A 19974-nucleotide genomic window follows, 5' to 3' on the forward strand; every position below is an offset into this window, starting at 1 on the left:
CATTTAATTCTGCTCTGATCTTGGTTATTTCCTTCCTTCTGCTTGCTCTGGGCTGCCTTTGTTTTTGTTCCTTGAGTTCTTGTAGATGTAGTGTTAGGTTGTTTGTTTGGAATGTTTCTATCCTTTTTAGGTGGGCCTGTATCGCTATGAACTTCCCTCTCAGGACTGCCTTGGCTGTGTCCCATAAGTTTTGGGTTGTTGTGAGTTCGTTTTCATTTGTTTCCAGAAACCTTTTGATTTCTTCCCTAATATCATTCTTGACCCCTTCATTGTTTAGTAGCATGCTATTTAATCTCCATGATTTTGAGTGTTTTTGGTTTTTTTCCTTGGGATTGGTTTCTAGCTTCAGTCCCTTGTGGTCTGAGAAAATGCTTGGTATGATTTCAATTTTCTTAAAATTCTTGAGGCTTGTTTTGTGACCTATCATGTGGTCTATCTTTGAGAATGTTCCATGTACATTTGAAAAGAATGTATATTTAGCTTCTTTTGGATGGAGGGCTCTGTATATATCAGTAAAGTCCATTTCATCAAAGGTATTGTTCAATGCCACAATATCTTTGTTGATATTTTGTTTAGAAGATCTGTCCATTTTTGATAGTGGGGTGTTAAAATCTCCCACTATAATTGTGTTGCTGTCCATTTCTTTCTTGAAGTCCTCTAAGATTTTCTTTATGTATTTTGGCGCGCCTATGTTGGGTGCATATATATTTACAATATTTATGTCTTCTTGATGTATTCTTCCCTTGAGTATTATGAAGTGACCTTCTGGGTCTCTCTTTATGGACTTTTTTTTGAAATCTATTTTGTCTGATATGAGTATTGCTACCCCGGCTTTTTTTTTTCCCTGTCCATTTGCTTGGAAGATTTGTTTCCAGCCCTTCACTTTCAGCCTGTGTAGGTCTTTTATCCTGAGGTGGGTCTCTTGTAGACAGCAGATATGTGGGTCATTCTTTCTTATCCAATCAGCTATTCTATGTCTTTTGATTGGAGCATTTAATCCATTTACGTTTAAGGTTATTATTGATAGGTACGTATTCATTGTCTTTTATGTATGTGTGTTCCTCTCTCTCTCTCTCTTTTCCCTCCCTTCCTTAAAGCAGTCCTTTTAGAATCTGTTGCAGAGCTGGTTTGGTCGAGGTGTATTCTTTTAGACTTCTTTTATCTGGGAAGCTTCTTATTTGGCCTTCTATCTTGATTGAGAGCCTTGCTGGATATAGTAGCCTTGGTTGTAGACCTCTGGTTCTCATTACCTGGAGTATTTCTTGCCATTCTCTTCTGGCTTGAAGTGTTTCCATTGAGAAGTCAGCTGTTAGCCTTATTGGGGTTCCCTTGTATGTTACTTCCTTTTTCTCCCTTGCTGCCTTTAAGATTCTCTTTTTGTCTTTGAATTTTGTCATTTTAATTATGATGTGCCTTGGGGTGGGTCTCTTTGGGTTCCTCTTGATTGGGACTCTCTGTGTTTCCTGGATTTGTGTGACTATTTCTCTCATCAAATTAGGGAAGTTCTCCTTCATTACTTGTTCAACTAGGTTTTCGATCCCTTGTTTTTCTTCTTCTCCTTCTGGTGTCCCTATTATACGGATATTATTACGTTTCATATTGTCTTGCATTTCTCTTAATCCCTCTTCATTCTTTCTGAGCCTCTTTTCCTTTTCTTGCTCTTTCTGGATTCTGTTTTCTACTTTGTCCTCCAGCTCACGAATCCGATCTTCTGCTTCATCAAGCCTGCTTTTCATTCCTTCTACTGTGTTCTTCAGTTCAGAAATTGTATTCTTCATTTCCTCTTGACCTTTGTTGAGAGTTTCTATTTCCTTTTTCATGTTTATATAGTTTTCAGTGAGATTGATGTAGTTTCCCTCTAATTTCTGAAAGCTCATTGTGAGTTCATTGAACTTCCTGGTAACCATTGTTTTGAACTCACTATCTGATAGTTGAGTTGCCTCTATTTCATTTAGCATTTTTCCTGAGGCTTCCTCCTTTCCCTTCAGTTGGGGGTTGTTTCTTTGTTTTCTCATTGTTCGTGGGTTTCTTCTTTTTTCTTCTTGTTTGTTAATTTGATCTGTTCTAATTCCCTTTAATTATGGTGTGAACTTCTGTGGTAGAATATTTGTGAGATTCAGTGGTGCAATCTCCTTCATGTATCCTGGTGCTCACAGCTTCCCCCTATTCTTTTTTGTGATCAGTTGGAGGAGTAAGGCAAAATGTTTTAAAACAGCAAGACAGTATACTATGATGTTTACTTTAGCAGCCAGTAGAGAAGAGATGGGTTATCCTTTGGCCCCTTATAGTGTTAACCGTGATCCTCCACCCCACTATCCATGTTTTAGAAGTGATGGAAAAAGGGTAAGACTCTTATTGGGGACGAGAGGATTGTTAGTTGGATCTAGAAAGCTGTGAGGCTGTGGGAGGTCAGATTCTAAGGTAGGATTGGACTAAAGATTAGTATATATGAGTCGTGAGTAAAAGAATAGAGACAACCCCCACAATAGTATAGTTCAGAAAATTGCAAAGTGGGCTGAGATCAGGTAGGGGTATTGAGAAGCAATTACAATTGTATAGACTAGGTCTTACTAGTAGTAATAGTAAAGTGACAGTCTTGTGGCAGAATCGATGAGGTCTAGATAACAAGAATAAAGAGTATAGAGCCTTGAGAGGTGTATTAAAGGAACACAGATGAAGGATAGTAACTTCTCAACATCATGTGACTGAGATACCAGGGGGAACCTATCCAATGACAGTATAACCAGCCAAGCAAAGAAGATTATACAGAAAGAAAAAGAATACCAAAATATTATTAAAATAAAAAATGTTGGAAGAATAAGAAAAGGATAATACAAGTTTACAGTAACTTGCAAGATTAAAGAAAAAGGAAAGAAAAGCAGAAGATGTAGTGCAGGAGAGATAAATTTGGAGTGGAAAGAATAATATTAGGATGAATGGAAGAGAAACATAAGGGATTGTGAGATAAAAATAATAGGACTTGAAAAATAAAATGTCACATAAAACGCAAGATAAAATCAATCAACCAACAACAGCCAGAGAAACCTAACAAAGCCAAAAAAAAAAAAAATACAAAGAGACAAACAAAAACAAAAACAAAAACAAAAAACCTCTTGTTGGTTTCTAACTGGCCAGACCAGTTTTTCTGATCTTGCTGGCTTCAACTGGCTGAGGGACCTTTGAAATCCTTCTCTCTCTCCCAGCCAGACCTCAGCTGGTTTGTCAGGAATCCTGGGTGCTGCCGCACACACTGGCTCTCTGGATCTCACTTCCACGTTCTTCCGGACTCCGAGGTCCTGCAGGTTTCCAGCTCTATGATCCCAGGAGGCACCCGCAACGTTTTTTGGATTCACTGTGCCTTCCCTGGGGATCGTAAAAGGGTGCGCCCCTCCCCCAAACTTTTGAGATTGGGGTCTAGGATCGCCCTAAGCACCTCACCGCATCCCTTCTGGCATCAAAGTGCACTAGAGTCAGTCATCCTGTCGGGGCGTGCGCCAAGCCGTTTCCAGCTCCATGTTCCCCGCCGAACCGCACTGCGCCTGGGTGTGGGCGCCTTTCCCTGCTCCCCAGGTCAGGCTGGCTGGAAATCTCTGAGCCACCACTGTAGAAACGCACCAAGTGCCACGTCCCTCCCGGGATCGCAGGGGGCGATTCAGGCCTCCCTATGGGGCGCGAGCGGAGCGGAGCGCGGCCCGGCTCTGTGCTCTCTACCAATCTGCACTTCCACCGGGCTAGGGTTACAGGCGCCCTTCCAGGCTGCCCTGGGTCCTTTCGGCTAGTGTCCCTCACTCCTCCCAGGCCTCTGGGCGGGTGTTCACCGTCCCTGGGCTATTTTTTCCCAGTCCACTGTCCAATCTGTTCCTTTTAGCAATGTTCTCCCCTGGAGTTGCTCACCCCCAGTATTCCGGGGAGGGAGCAGCGACTTCTGTCTCCCAGGCACCCTGGGGCAGACCCTGGAGCACCCCGGGTGGACCTGGGGTCTGCATACCCCTAGACCCCGCGCTGATCCCTAGGCCCCCTCCGTCCTGTTGCAGACTTCTTACCGTCTGGTTTTCCAGTGAGTGCAATAATTTTTGATGTCCTGCTTTCAAAAGTGATTCGGTAACCTAGTCCACTTGCCCTGTTTCTCCACTGATCTGCGAGTTTCTCTCCTCTTCACACTGGAGTGTAAATTTCAAGATGGCAGGGCCTGTGTGTGTTGCTCACTATTGTCCCCTCAGTGCCTGGCCCTGTGTTTGGCACATGGGAGGCAGGCAATGAATGAATGAATGAATGAATGAGGCAATGAAGGAAGGAAGTAGAGAAAGGAACCTGGGAGTCCCCTGGAACATGTGGCCTCACTAGGAGTTATGATTTGATCCTCTCAATTCTCCCAGAAATGTCCTTGTTCTACACACATTTTATATATTACATCACAACTGATAAGGTGAGTATGAGGTTCCATTATACAGATGAGGAAACCCAGTCTCAGAGGAAGGTCTGCCCTTGGCTTGTGGTCTAAGTAACTAGTGAACCTGGTAGGAAGGCAGGCTGACAATTCATTTTTTGTCCCTTTGTCCAATTCGGGGCCCACATCCCTTTCCAACCTCTACCTCCCTTCCCTGCTCTCTGTGCACAGGAACCCACATGCCTTACCGCAGGAGCCTGAGTTGGCAGGTGGGCTGCCTAAGCCCTTCATAGAGCAGCTTCATGCTGAGGTCACCCAGGTCATTCTGCCTCAGGTCCAGCTCTGTCAGGCTGGGGCTGTCACTGAGCATGGAGGCCAGGTCCTGGCAGCAGCCAGATGTGAGGCCACATCTGACCAGCCTGTGGGAGAGATTTGCATGGGTCCATCATCACTGTTTGCAAGGCACTCTCCTCAGGGTAACTAGGGTCTTGTTTGTCTTTCTACTTGGTGTCCCTTTGGGGCTCCTTGGTAACATTAAAGGAAGACAAAGGCGTGTCTGGCGGCAGGAATCTGAGAGATTGTAACTTTCTCCTGCAGCCAAGGAGCCACAAAGGATTCAGCTCACCTCCCTTTGTGTGACTCTCACCAACCTTGCCCTCCCTGCATCAACTTTATAGGACTGATTTACCCAACATCCCACTTGCACACTGGGTGTAATTGTTAACTCATCAGCCAGGCAAATGCCCACTCAGCTGACATGCGATGCTTTGGTGTGTTTCAACATGAGGGCATCTACCTGCTCCTCACCCCATCACCTCTTTCTGCCTAAGTCTCATTCTCTCTGCCCCATCCCCAAAGTAGTGTCAGTGAGGCTCAATTACAGCAGTCAGTGCAGCTTGTAGCTGGGCTTTCTCAGCTTCTGGAAAAGGTGCTGGGCACCGGTATCCAGGAGCTTGTTGAAGCTCAGGTCCAGCTTGGTCAGGCTCCGGTTGGTGCTCAGCCCACAGGCCAGGTCCTGGCAGCCGTCTGCTGTGAGGCCACAGTCAGCCAGCCTGTGGGAGAAATGCACCGAAGCCTTGAGTTTACTCACTGGTCATTCCAGTGTACAGTATTGACTAGCACTCACTGGCACCTCTCCAGGTCATGCAGAGGTAAATATAGCACCCAGAAGCCCAGAAACACACAGATACTGGGGGATGACATAGAAACGAACAGGACTTCCGGCAAGATGGAGGAATAGGTGGTCGCACCGTACCTCCCTCGTACAACCAAGATAAGAAAACCAATAATTTACAACAATAATTTACTATCAGAATAACACCCAGATCCGGCAGAGGATTTATCTGAATGGAAGTCGGACAGCCAAGAAGTTGAAGTAGACGCGTTCATCCGGACTGGTAGGAGAAGACGAGCCGGTCGCGGGGCTGGCTCGGGTCGGCGGCGCGCGGAGGTCGGGGGAAGGTTTGGCGCGAAATCGGCACAAAAGCCATCGGGCGCGCAAGAAGGCAGCGGTGATCCCTGAGTACACAAGCTGCGGCTGGCAGACCCAGAGGGGCAGCGATTGTGGACCAGGGCAGAGCTCGCGGCCCGGAAGCCCAGACAAGGGTCTGAGTCCAGGAGAACGGAACTATTGCCATTGTTTTCTTCTGCCCCACTCCCGCTCCCTCCCCGACCCCACATATAACGTCACAATCTAGTGACGGGGTGCCCAGCCCCGGTGAGCACCTAAGGCTCCGCCCCCCCACCGTAACAAGAGCAACCAGGCCGGAAAAAAGAAAAAAACACAAAAAACAACCATGTTTTCAACAGAGCAAATCAGTCCCCCAGGACTCATCCTTTTGAGCGACCAAGAATTAGCCAATCTATCAGATGCGCAGTTCAAAACACTGGTGATCAGAAAGCTCACGGAACTGGTGGATTTTGGACAAAATTTAGATGAAAGAATGCAGAGTACCATAAAACAAATGCAGGAAGACATACGGAGGAGAGCCAATAGTGAAAGGAAGGAATATGAGTCTCAAAACAATACAGTGGACCAGAAGGAAGATAGAATCAACCAAGCAGGAAAGCATGATGAAATAAGAATTCAAAAAATTGAGGAAAAGATTAAGAGCATCCAAGACACCTTTAAACGTTCCAATATCCAAATTATAGGGGTACCAGAATCGGAAGGGGAAAAGCAACAGATTGAGCACGTATTTGAACAAATAATAAAGGAGAACTTCCCCAATCTGGCAAAGGGAACAGTCTTCCAAGAAATCCAAGAAGCTCAGAGAGCCCCAAAGAAGTTGGACCCAAGAAGAAACACACCAAGGCACATCATAATTACATTAGCCAAGGTAAAAACGAAGGAGAGAATCCTAGAAGCAGCAAGAGGTAAGGGGACAGTCACCTACAAAGGAGTTCCCATCAGACTGTCAGCTGATTTCTCCAAAGAGACCTTACAGGCAAGAAGGGGCTGGAAAGAAATATTCCAAGTCATGAAAGACAAGGACCTACATCCCAGATTGCTCTATCCAGCAAAGCTCTCATTTAGAATGGAAGGGCAGACAAAGTGCTTCTCAGATAAGGTCAAGTTAAAGGAGTTCATCATCACCAAGCCCTTATTTTATGAAATGCTAAAGGGACTTATCTAAGAAAAGAAGATAAAGAAAAGACATGTATAGTAAAAGGACAGCAAACTCACAAATATCAACAACCACACCTAAAGCAAAACCAAAAGAAACTAAGTAAACAATTAGAACAGGAACAGAACCACAGAAATGGAGGGCACATGGAGGGTTAGCAGCAGGAGGGTGGGAGGAGGAGAGAGGGGGAAAAGGTATAGAGAATAAGTAGCATAGGATGTAGGTTGAAATTAGGGGGAGGGCAAGAATAGTACGGGAAATGTAGAAACTAAAGAACTCATAAATATGACACATGGACATGAACTATAGGGGGAAATGTGGGTGGGAGGGGGTACAGGGTGGAGGGGAGAGAAGGGGGGAAATGGGACAACTGTAATAGCATAATCAATAAAATATATTAAAAAAAAAAAGAAACGAACAGCAGGTCAGCTTTCAGATCTGTTTTTATCAGAAGCCTTCCATATTTCCATTTCCTTTATTCCCACATTTTCATTTTTTTATTATTTAAAGATTTTATTTATTTATTTTTAGAGAGGAAAGGGAGGGGGAGAGAGAGAGAGAGAGAAACATCAATGTGTGGTTGCTGGGGGCCGTGGCCTGCAACCCAGGCATGTGCCCTGACTGGGAATCGAACCTTTGGTTCGCAGCCCAAGATCAATCCACTGAGCTATGCCAGCCAGGGCCTATTCCCACATTTTAAAAATTGTGGTTCAAGTATAGTTGTCTCCATGTCCTCCCACCACTCTCCTTCTCCACCGCAGCCATCCCCACTTCCCACCTGTGATCCCACCCGCTTTGGTTTCGTCCATGTGTCCTTTATACATGTTCCTGAGAACCCTTCCTTCCCCCACCCCCCATTATCCTCTCCCATCTTCCCTCTAGTTACTCTCAGTTTGTTCTTAATTTTAATGTCTCTGGTTATATTTTGCTTGTTCATTTGTTTTTTTGATTAGATTCCATGTCTTTTAAGTTAAATTCAAATTCCATGTCTTTGACTATGGGACCCTGCAGATCTGGCTCCTTGCCATCTTTTCTTCTTATCTTCTTTCCCTTTTATCTGACTCCTCGATGACCTCCTTGCTGTTCCTTAAACACTGTGGGCACAGTTCTGTCTCAGGGCCTTTGCACCTGCTCTTTCTTCTGCCATGAACAATCTTCTCACCTGATATCTCACTTTGGTATGTTCTCTCGCCTGCTTCAGGGATTTGTTCAATAGATGCCTTGGGGCAATCTTGCCCCATTACCCTTCTTGTTTAAAATTGCAGCACCAGCCCCCATTTATTTTGACTTTAATTTCCTCTATAGCCCAAGTCACATGCAATATATTTTACTTATTTATTTTCTTGCTGTTTATCCCTCAAGAATGTATGTTCCGTGATGAAACAGATTACATTTGTAGTTGTACCCCAGTGCTTTGGGCAGGTCACACATATAGTAGGAACTTAATTAGTGTACGGTAATGAGTGAATGAAATAGAGTGAAGAGGAGCACATCGGGTGTAGCTGAAAGCAGGTGAATGAACAGTAAATTTTGGCCAGGGAAGGAGGAGCAGACATATGAGGGTGCCTTGAATGGTGGGAAGGAGTTCACCTAGATGAGGTGGAGGGAGGGGACTCTCCTGGCTGGCAGAGTGGATGTGAGCTTACAGCGTGTGATGTTTAGTGATGCTGTCAGAAAGTCTACATTGAAGGGAGATGATGTTTGAGGGTAAAGATAGAAAATATGAAGATGGTGGTGGGTCTTGAATGTGTTTATTAGAAGTATGGGCCTTGTTCAGGTGGCAGCAATGAACCAGTGAAAATTCTTGAGGAGGGTAGTAGTGAGTTCCTTGCATTGCTTGGGAATGACCCCTGATGGAGGTGGAGAATGGTTGGATGGGGTGAGGCAGTAAGCAGGTGGTCCAGGTGGGAGAGGATGAGCACTGAGGTCAGAGCAGTGCCTGTGGGACATGTTCCTGTGGCCCCAACAGCACTCAGTGCCCCTGTAGATGTGGGGCAGGAGGCTTCTGGAGTGGATGCAGAGCTGGTACTGCCGCCACGTACTGTGAGAATCAGTGTGAGAGGAGGCAGTGTCAGCCTCATGGATGTACAGTTGTGCTGCTGTTGGGGTTTGTTGCTCTGTGGTTGCCACCTTGAGTTCCTTAATAATTTTATCTGCTAATTTGTGTTTTGTAAGAGAATTCTGATGTGACACTGGAGCTTTGTCTCACATGTGGCTCCTCCCTCTCTGGCTCCTCCCTCCTCTGTGGGAAGAGTTCTTGGCCACCCCTTCCCTGTCCTTTGATGCTGTGGGGCCCTCTTTAGCCTTCCCATCCAGCGTGGTGAGGATCACGGCTGCCTTTGAAGTAGGGCTTGGTGATAAGAACATGGCATGTTTGGTGATTTGTTGGGGGAAATTCTCTCACTGACTGTGATTCATATACCTTGTGCCTCATGAAAATGCACTGCGAAGTGATGGATTTCCCATGTACTTCGAGTTCAGATGGTGGTGTTTAGTGATCTTCTCTGTTCTGTGGTTTGGTGTGATGGGCACATGGGAGGAGTAGAAGTCTAGGGCACGCCGCATAGATCTAGCAGCCAGTGGGAGGAGAACCTGGAAACTGTTTGTCTGTGGTCACATTGACTTGTGGGCAGAGCCCCTGACACCTGAGAGGGTCTGTGTGCACCTGCAGTGCACCAGAGGGAGTGCAACTTTAAATAGCGAATAAAGGACATCTTGTGATAGAACGAGAGCCTAGGGTGGAGGGAATAAATCTTTGTATGTTAGTTCCTTTAATGGCACATTTTCACTGATGTTTGAGCATGTTCATTCTGTCCTGGTTCCTATGATTATCTAGCTTGTCCTAAGAGGGGGGTCAGGCTTTCTTTGTTTAGGGAGGAAAGTGGAGTTTAGAATACACTGAGTTTGAGGAGCCTCTGGGGCATGCTCAAGGAGGGTGTTGAGTTTGGGTTCTGAGCTGAAGACTGACGCTTAGCAGGTGCCCACTGGAGGAGGCCTGGGATGTGACTGTGTGAAGTTCCCTGAATGAGGTGGAGGACACTGAAATTGGGACCAGGTTACTCTTCTCTTGGTTGGACATCACACAGACTTGGTGTCCAATCTTTCTTCTGTCAGTTACTATTTGAAGACTGTGTGCAGGTTTCTTCATCGTCAAGTTTGCTGATCTGTAACATGAATTCACCATGCCTACTGCACACAGTGGTTGCCAAGGTCAAAGAAGATAATGTATCCCAAGTGTTCAGAACAGTGCTTGAAGGATGCTGCTGCCATAGGACTCAAGCCCCTTGACTTTCTTCTACATCTCTGTCCTGATTTCACAGCCCCACATCTCAGTTTTCATGCAGCCCTTCTCTGTTCCTTCTCTCTCCAAGGGGCCAAGGCTCTACCACCCTGTGTCTTTGATTCCAAGTGTTCCTGCCTCCCTTCTTTCTGGAATTGCCTCTTTCAATCTCCTACCCTTTCCTGGATTTTATTTTTTTTTGCCAGTTCCTTCTGCTTTGTCCATGTACTATGCTCAAATTTACATGTTCATAGAAAACAAAACACCCAGAATCCTTGTCTAACATGTTCAACTGATTTCAAGAGAAATCCAGTCATTGGCTTGGACTGTGAAGGTCTTAGTCTTACATCCAATGACAGTAAATCTTTGAGTTCTTTCACAAAGAATCAACTTTTCTAGTGAGGAAGTATCATATCTCTCTGACCCACAGTTAGTATTCTTGTGAACAACTACTTTGTGTATTATACCACCTCATTGAGTCAGCATGACTTTGATCCTGGTTTTCATGGTGAAGAGTTGGAGGTGGGGCGGGGCTGTGCACTTACTGAGTTCAAGTCCCAGCCCTACCATTCTGCTGTGTAAATCTGGGTAAGTTAGTTAACCTTCCTGAGCTTCAGCTCTTACTATGTGGAAAATGAAAATACTTTCCAGGCTCTGCCATTTTCACAGTTGTTTTTTTTCTTTTTTCTTTTTGACTGGTCAGAAGATATTCCTTGAGGTAGATACAGAATTGGTATTGAGATTGTGAAATTCTATTGCAGTGTAAGGGGTATATTGTAGATTGTCTTCCCACTTGGGTATAAAGCTTAAGGTAGAACCAGGATTTCTGAGACCCTTTTAAAGGTTTTTAATCCTGGACTCAGCTGGTTCTCATTAGAATTGTTTTTTGAAAGGTGGGGTATGGATTTACTACCATCCCCTGCTTGCCCACCTTACCCAACCAGGACCCTTCTTCAGTGAGCAACCCCTTCACCCTCTCCTTTCTCCCAGTCTCTCAGCTCTTTCTTTCCCTCCCTCCCTCCCTCCCTCCCTCCCTCCCTCCCTCCCTCCCTTCCTTCCTCCCTCCCTCCCTCTCTCTTTCTCTCCCCTCCCCCTCTCATTTCACTGTACTTGGGATCTAGCTTAGATTCCATAATATGCCATTGGCAACATGATTGAATATCTTACCCTCTGAACTCCATCATATCCCTGTGGCTCACCCTCACCTCTGTCCTTCTCCCACTCCCCCAGTCTTACTCCCACCTGAGTAACAAGGGCAGGGGCTGCCAGTATGAATCCCACAGTGACCCTCACATGGGCCCCTGCAATGCCTGGAAGGCAGAAATCTCCCATTCAATGGCTATGGATAGCCATTTCCATATTTTACCTTCCCCTGGCCTCTAACACTGCAACCCTCACAGTCTAACTGTAGAACTCAATTCCTACTTCACAGGAAAAAGTGGAGCCATTAGAGGGAAATCCATCAGCTTCCCACAGTCAAACCTGTGTGTCTATGGGCCACCTTCTCTCTGCCAGGTCTTCAAGTACCCTTCTGTTATAGGGTTAGGTGTTATTCAAATCTCTGAAAGCCAATCTTTCTTCCATTGTCTCCCTCTGAGGAAAGGGAGACCATGATAAGCCCTTCTTCTGGTATCTTTCATTATCCTTATCAACAGATATTCAAACTTAGGCCTTTTCCTTCTTCAGTGCAAACAAGTGCGTGCACACACACACACACCCCTCTCTAGTAAAACCCACATTCTTTTCTGGTTTACTTCTTTTTCCTTCTTCACTATGAAAATGTTTGAATAACGGAATAATGTGTTTGTATTTGTAGTCACATTTTTACTCTATCTTCAAGTTAATCCATTCCACTTTGGACTTTATCACCTCACAGAACTGTTCCTGCTGAGGACATACATGACTTCCCTATCACAAATCCAATGGACAACTTTCAGTCCTTACTGTACTTGACCTCCCAGCAGCAATGGCCCCTGATGACCATATGCTCCATGAACTCCTCTGCTCCCCAGGTTCCACGACACCACACTGCCTTTCTGTTCTTCCCCCCTCCCATTCTGCTCCTCATCAGGCATCAATGCTCACTTCTATTTTCTATGCCACATTGGGAAGGGTGGGGTTCCCAAGGATTGACATGCAAACTTTTCTTTGCATATGAATTTTAAGATCAGCTTGACTGCTTATGCAAATAGGCAGCTGTGATTTGATAGGGACTGAGTTGAATCTGTAGATCAGCTTGAAAAGTATGGCTATCTTAACACTATTAAGTCTTCCAGTCCATGAATATGGAAGGTCTTATCATTTATTTTGATTTAATTTCTTCAACTATGCTTTGTAGTTTTCAGTATATGAGTCTTGCTCTTGTTTTGTTAAATTTATTCCCATGTATTTCATACTTTTTGATGCTATTGTATATGGTGTTGTTTTCTTAACTATAATTTTAGATTGTTTATTGCTAATATGTAGTACAGTTTATTATTTGTTGAACTTTTATCCTGAAGACTTGCTAACTAGTTTATTAGTTTTAATATCTATTTTTTGTGAATTCCTTAGGATTTTTAAAATACAGTCATGTAAGGTACAAATAGAGATCATTTTACTTTTTCCTTTATTATATGGAAAACATTTACTTCAATCTCTTGCCTTCTGTCTCTGGATAGAGCCTCCAGTATAACGTTGAATAGACTTGGAAAGAGTGGAGAGTTTGGTCTTGTTCCTGGTCTCAGAGCAAAAGCATTCTTTCTTTCAGCATTAAGTGTAATGTGAGTTGTGAGTTTTTCATAGTTGTTTGTTATCAGGTTGAGATAGTTTCCTTGTATTCCAAGTTTGTTAAGTGTTGTTAATGTGAAATGGTGTTTGATTGTGTCAACTGCTTTTTCTAAGTCTTTTGAGATGATCATGAAATTTTTATCAATTATTCTATTAACAGATGTACTGCATTGATCAGTTTTCCTGGGTTAAATCAACCTATTGGTATTTCGGGTTAAACAACTTTGCATTCCTGGTATAAGCACCACTTGGTCATGCTTTACCATTCTTTTTATATGGTTTTATTATTTTGTTGAGGATTTTCATAAGAAATTTTGTTCTGTAGTTTTTTAATACCCTGGGATGATGTTGCTTGTCTGTTTGTTTTTTTAAAAATACCCTTTTTAATTTATGCTCTTACAGTTGTCCAAATTTTTCCCTTTTGCCCCCTTGCCCCTTACCTACCCATTCCCACAGTCAATCCCCACACCATTGTCCATGGGTCATTCATACATTCTTTGTCTAATCCCTTCAGCTTCTTTCTCCTAGTCCCCACCTCCCCACTCTCTTCCTATAGCTGTCAATCTGTTCCATGTATCCATGCCTCTGATTCTATTTTGCCCACTAGTTGATTTTGTTCATTATATTCTAATGATAAGTGAGATCATATACTATTTGCCTTTCATTGACCAGCTTATTTCATGTAGCATATTAGTGTCCAGTTCCATCCATGCTGTCACAAAGAGTAAGAATTGCTTCTTTTTACTGCTGTGTAGTATTCCAATTTTGTATATATGTACCACCATTATTTAAAACTTTTTATTGTTGTTCAATTACAGTTGCCCCCATTTCCCCCATTACTCCCCCTGCTCTGCCCACCCCCTTCTCCCACATTCAATCCTCCCCCCACCCCCCACCCCCCGTTGTCCTTGTCCATGTGTACCACACCTATTTTGTCCACTCATCACTGACTAGCACTTAGGCTGTTTCCAGATCTTGGCTATTGTAAATAATGCTGCTGTGAACATAGGGGTGCATATATTCTTCTGAATTGGTGTTATGGGATTGTTTGAATATATTCCCTGAAGCAGAATGGCTGGATCAAAATGCAGTTTTATTTTGAATTTTTTGAGGAAACTCCATACTGTTTTCTAGAGTGGTTGCACCAGTCTGTGTTTCCACCAACACAGCACTAAGGTTCCCTTCTGTAAACATCTTTGCCAGCACTTGTTTGTTGATTTATTAGTGATGGCCATTTTGGCAGGTGTGAGGTGATACCTCATTGTGGTTTTGATTTGCATCTCTCTGATGATTATTGATGTTGAACAATTTTGCAAATGTCTATGGACCCTCTGTATGTCCTCCTTGGAGAAGTGTCTATTCTGGCCCTTTGCCATTTTTTTATTGGATTATTTGTTTTCCTGGTGTTGAGTCATATGGGTCTTGTATATATTTTTGAGATTAAACTCTTGTCCTGTGTATCATTGGCAAATATGTTCTCCCCCACAGTGGGTTATATTTCATTTTGCTGATGGTTTCTTTGGCTGTGATGAAGCTTTTTAATGTGATATAGTTCCATGTGTTTATTTTCCAGTTTCCCTTACCTTAGGAGATATATCAGCAACAATATTTCTAGGAGAGATATGTGAAATTTTACTGCCTGTTTTCCTCTAGAATTTTTATGATATTGCAATTTATATTTAAGTCTTTTATCCACTTTGAGTTATTCTAGTGTGTGGTGTAAGTTGGTGGTCTCGTGTCTGCTTTTGCTACCAGGGTAATGGTGCCATTATAGAATGAATTGGAAAATATTCCCTATTCTATTATTTTTCTTTTTCGTTTTTGCAGAGTTTGAGGATACTGGTGTTAATTTTTTTCTTTAAAGTTTTGGTGAAATTAATCAGTGAAGCCATCTGGGCCTGGGCTTTTATTTATAGGAAGGTTTTGTTTACTGATTCAATATCTTTACTTGTTATAGGTTTATTTAGATTTCCTAAATCTTCTTCAGTCAGTTCCAGCAGTTTATGTTTTTCTAGAAAATGGTCCTTTTTTTAGGTTATGTAATTTGTTGGTTTAACATATTTCATAATCCTTCCTGAAAGTTCTTTTAAATGTTTCTATGGGGTCAATTTCTATGAATGACCTCTCTTTCATTCCTGATGTTAGTAATTTGCATCATCCTAGCTTTTGGCTAGTCAGTCTAGCTAAACCTTTGTCATTTTGCTGATCTTTGCAAAGAACTAACTTTTGGTGTCATTTTCTGTATTGTTTTTGTATTTTCTGTGCTATCTATTCCCAATCTAGTTTATATTCTTTTCTTTCTTCTGCTTGCTTTTCATTCTTTTGGCTCCTTTCATTATTTCTTCTTGATTCTTAAAGTGGAATGTTAAGTTATTGATTTGAGCTCCTTTTTCTTTTTTTCCTTCTTCTTTCCTTTCTTTTTTTCCTTTTGCTCCTTCTTAAGCCTTTTAATTTCATGCAGTCCCATTTGTTTATCTTTCCTTTCTTTCCCTTGCCCTAGGAGATATATCAGCAACAATAATACATTCAAAATAGACTTTTTTTCTAGAATATTTTTAGTTCTTCAGCAATATTTGAGTAGAAGCACAGAGAGTTCCTACATATTCCTGCCCCCACATACACAGCCTCCCACATTACCAACATTGGGCATCACAGCAGGACATTTATTGCAGTTGGCGAGCCCACACTGACACACCATAATGACTCAAAGTTCATGGTTTACATCAGGGTTCACTTTGGTGTTTTATATTCGATGGCTTCTGACAGATGTAAAATGACATGTATCCATCACTACACTGTCACACAGAATAGTCACTGTGCTGTCTGTCCATCCTCACTGCCCCCGAGCCTGGCAATCACAGATACTATTACTGCCTTCATATGTTTGCCTTTTGAAGAATTCCATGCTGTTGGAGTCATTACAATATGTAGCCTTTCAGATCGTGTTTTTTCACCTAGTGATGTGTATTTATGTTTTTCTCATGTCTTTTTATAGCTTTGCGGCTCATTTTTTCCCCACAGTAAATAATATTCCCTTGTATGGATGTGCCACAATTTCTTTATCTGCTCACCTATGGAAGGACACCTTGGCTGTTCTCCAGTTTTGCAATTATAAGTAAAGGTGCTATAAATATCCATATACAGGATTTAGTGTGGATATAGGTTTTCAATCCACTTGAGTAAATAACAGGAAACACGATTGATGGGTAACATGGTAATGATGTGCTTAGTTTTGTAGGAATCTGTGACGAGGCCACATCACTTTGCATTCCCACCAGCAATGTAAGAAAGTTAATGTTGCTTCACACTCTTTCAGCTTTTGGTGCTGTCTTATTCTAGATTTTGGCCATTCTAATGAGTGTGTGGTTTTACCTGTTATTTCTTTTTAAAATCTAGGCATTGATATCTCTACATGTCCCTCTAAGCACTGAACTAGCTGCATAAAATAACTATTGGTATGTTGCATTTTTTTCCATTCATCTCAAAGTTTTTAAATTACCCCTGTGACTTTATCTTTGACCTATTGATTATTAGGCATATGTTGTTTCATTTCAGTGACTGTGTGAATTTCCTAGATTTCCCTCTGTTATTGATTTCCAAATTCATTCCATTATGTTCAGAGAATAGAACTTATATGATTTTAATTTTGTTAAATTTATTGATATCTGCTTCATGTGGCATCTTGGTTTTGCATAGAACTTTATTTGATACCCATTTGAAAATTCCCCTTGGTTACCTCAAAGGCACTAGGGATAAACATGCACAAAACTCCACCCATGATGTCCCATCCCCCACCCACTCCTCTTCCAGTATTTCTTCTCTCAGTGAAGGTACCACCATCCCATGTGTTCCTGTAGCCTGAACCTAAGATCATCTTCTGTCTCTACCTTCTTTTCTCTGTGAATCCAATCTATTACTCATTCCGGTTTATTTACTTTATTTTAGATCTCTTCAATCCCTTCACTTCTGTCCATTTCCATGGACAACACTGTAGTTCAAAATGTCACACACAGAAACTATAATAATATCCCTAAGTTTAAGCTCTCACCATTTAATAGGAACAGATGAAACTTCCCTATGAACTGGTTTCCAAACCTCTGCTTTTGCTCTCCTCCATTCTCTTTTAATATTGCAATGTATTTCTCCTTTGAAAATCTACTGATCTGATGAACCTTTGATTATAATCATGTTGCATTAGAAAAGCATCCCCAGATTCTATCGGGACCTTGCATAGAGGGTCTGGCTGCATGATCCCTGTAGCTCCTTCACTCTCCATCCTCCAGCCTCACTGGCCAGCTTTCAATTCCATGACAGCCCTTCCTACCTCCTGCACAGGGACTTTGACCTTTCTTCCCTCCTGCCTCACTTATGTAAATCCTCTGTATCTTCAGATGTCCTTCCATATTCGCTTTCTTAAGGTTGTTTTCATGGGAGGCCCTTATCTGGGCCTGTAATTACATGTGTTTGTGTCAGTTAATGGTAATCACCTGCAAGCTCTGTGAAGCTGGAATCCTGTCTGTTTGCTTACTGTAGTAGCCATGGCCCCTGGCACAGTACATGGCCAAACAGGGGATCAGAGAATGTTTGTTGAATACAAAGACCACACCCGCTTCCTAAACACAACTTCTATCTTGGATCTCTCATCCATCCCTGCTTCAGAACAGAACTGGGGCCAGACTCACCTCAGGGTCTTCAGGTGGCAGTGAGGATATTTCAGGGCCTCACAGAGACTGTGCACTGCAGAGCAGCTCAGGAAGTTTCCACTCAGGTCCAGCTCCTGCAGGCTCCTATCAACATAGAAAATGGAGAAGAAAATCTGCCACCAGGCATCTGTAAATGGGCTCAAGCTGGACCTGAGAGAGAGAGAATCAGAAGAGATGAGACCAGTGTGGGGGGTCTATGTGCACAGCCCTGCATGACACAGTGGGGTGTGGATCCTCTGAGCACCAGGCTGCTGTGGGCAGGGTGACCCCCATGGGTGGTCAGCCTCCCCAGCTGCTCCTCTGCTCCTGCCACCCTGGGCTAAGTGCCCCTCTTCCATGAGACTTCTCATTGTACAGCCCCTGCCTCTCTCTACTGCAGTGTTCACTTGGTGCGCCTGTTTCTCCCTCATTCTGGGAGTTTCTTGTGGGCAGAGGCAGATATTGTTAATCTCTTCGATTCCGCAGTGACCAGCATAGGGCCTGGCCCAGAGCTTGGGGACACAGACAGTCTTCCTCTCCTCAATGCAGACCTGCCTTTCTTCCTGTGGCTCTGATGTTGTGAAGTCCCAGTTCCCAGAAAGGAAAGGAGGAGACGGGAGGAGGGAACAGAGCCTGGAAGAGGTGGGCAAAGATAATTTTGTAGGACAGTTTGGTGGAGGGGGGTGGAAATTAGCAATTGGAGGGACTGAGTAAAAAGGGAAATGGACTCATGGACATGGATAATAGTGTGGTAGTTGCTAGGGGGAGGGAGGTGTAAGGGGACGAATTGGTAATGAAAAAATATAATAAAGATTAAATAAAAAAGGTAATTCTGTGATTGGATGTTGTGTCTGACTACATATGCTGCTGTCCAGTTTCAGTGGGACCCTGCCCCCTCTCAGGATAGTGAGACACAGTGAGGGTGTCCAGGAGAGAGATGGCGAAGGGGATTGTTTCAGAAGGGGACATTTGCAGGATGTGGGGAGAGGATGATGGGCCTTGTCTGGGAATTTTAGTGCAGACTGCTTTGTGTAATTTCCACTAATTTAAATTATATATTTTCACACACTATTTAAGTGATTTTATCTAGTACCAAGGCACAGTGACTCAGACTGTTTCACGTTGCAAAATGACACCTCTTTTTTCTTGCCAACTCTCTCCACCTTGACAGACCAGTAGCACCTTGACCTGATGTGTCCCCAGCTCCATTCATCCTTCCCCCTCCCAGGTCTGCAGAGCTGAGCAGAGGCAAGGAGCAGAGGCTCTGGAGCCAGCTGTCAGCACATGAATTCCACTGGTCTGTGCCTCACTCAGTCTCCTCGCTGCCAGAAGGGGACAAGAGGCCCTGCTGCAGAGGGTTCTGTGAGAATGGGAAAGTGCTACAGAGACTTTCACAAACCTCAGTGTGGTTGTAATGTTCACAGCTCTAAGATGTATTCATGCTGCAAAGGTACCAAAAACTTATTATTCCAAAGTTTAATTATTTTTAATATTTATCGTATTTTACTACACTATGTTTTAGCTCTCTTATACCCCACTGCCCCTTCAGTAATCTAATTACTTGTTTTTTAAAACATTTATTCAGTTTTGGGGAAACTGAATAATAATTTTTAAACTTTTTGTATTTTTGAATGCTTGCCAACTTTAATCTTTAATCAGAGACTAAAAGAAAAAATTAAAAAATTTTTATCAAAAGGCACAGTGCTTAATTACAAACCAAATACTTGAGCTGCTCATACATCCTGACTCCTATTGGTCCTTGTCTCCCTCCCACAGCCTTGGGACAATCTCTATCATTTCCTCCTGGACTTCTTGTGTGTTTACAGCATCTTTGCTATTCTCTCTGTCTTGCCCAGCTGACTCAGTGCCTTTAAAATCCCCCTGCCCACAGCAGCTGCAGCCTCTGACTTTCCTGTGGGAGACCCTCTAGACTCCAGGTGCCACTGTGCACTGCAAAGTCTCTTCTTCATTGTGGTGCCCTTGACTCCTCCTGCTACTCACCTCACCTCTGCCTCTGCCTGCTTAGGGTACTTCCAAGGCCACCACCACCTGTGACACCTGTACCCAGGCCCTTTAAGACCTTTGTAACCATAACAACTAGAAATAACCTAAGTGCTTGACGAGAGATAATGGTCAGATAGTTGTGGCACCTTCCCTATGGAACACCATATGCTCATTTGAATGGCATTGTATCAGGCTACTTTATAGCATGAGAGGAGAGTCTTTGTA

At 43.3% G+C, this 19974-nt stretch overlaps 1 protein-coding gene across 1 annotated transcript in view; it reads right to left on the bottom strand.

Annotated features, from left to right (window-relative positions):
* Window positions 1-19974, bottom strand: part of LOC114515347 (NACHT, LRR and PYD domains-containing protein 1-like) — a 233377-nt gene that overhangs the window by 164936 nt on the left and 48467 nt on the right. The window contains exon 2 of the mRNA XM_036033203.1: window positions 4636-4806. Coding sequence (XP_035889096.1) covers window positions 4636-4806 — 171 coding nt within the window. The remainder of the gene's footprint in view (window positions 1-4635; window positions 4807-19974) is intronic.

This window comes from Phyllostomus discolor, chromosome 8 (genome assembly GCF_004126475.2).
Source record: "Phyllostomus discolor isolate MPI-MPIP mPhyDis1 chromosome 8, mPhyDis1.pri.v3, whole genome shotgun sequence".
NCBI lineage: Eukaryota > Metazoa > Chordata > Mammalia > Chiroptera > Phyllostomidae > Phyllostomus > Phyllostomus discolor.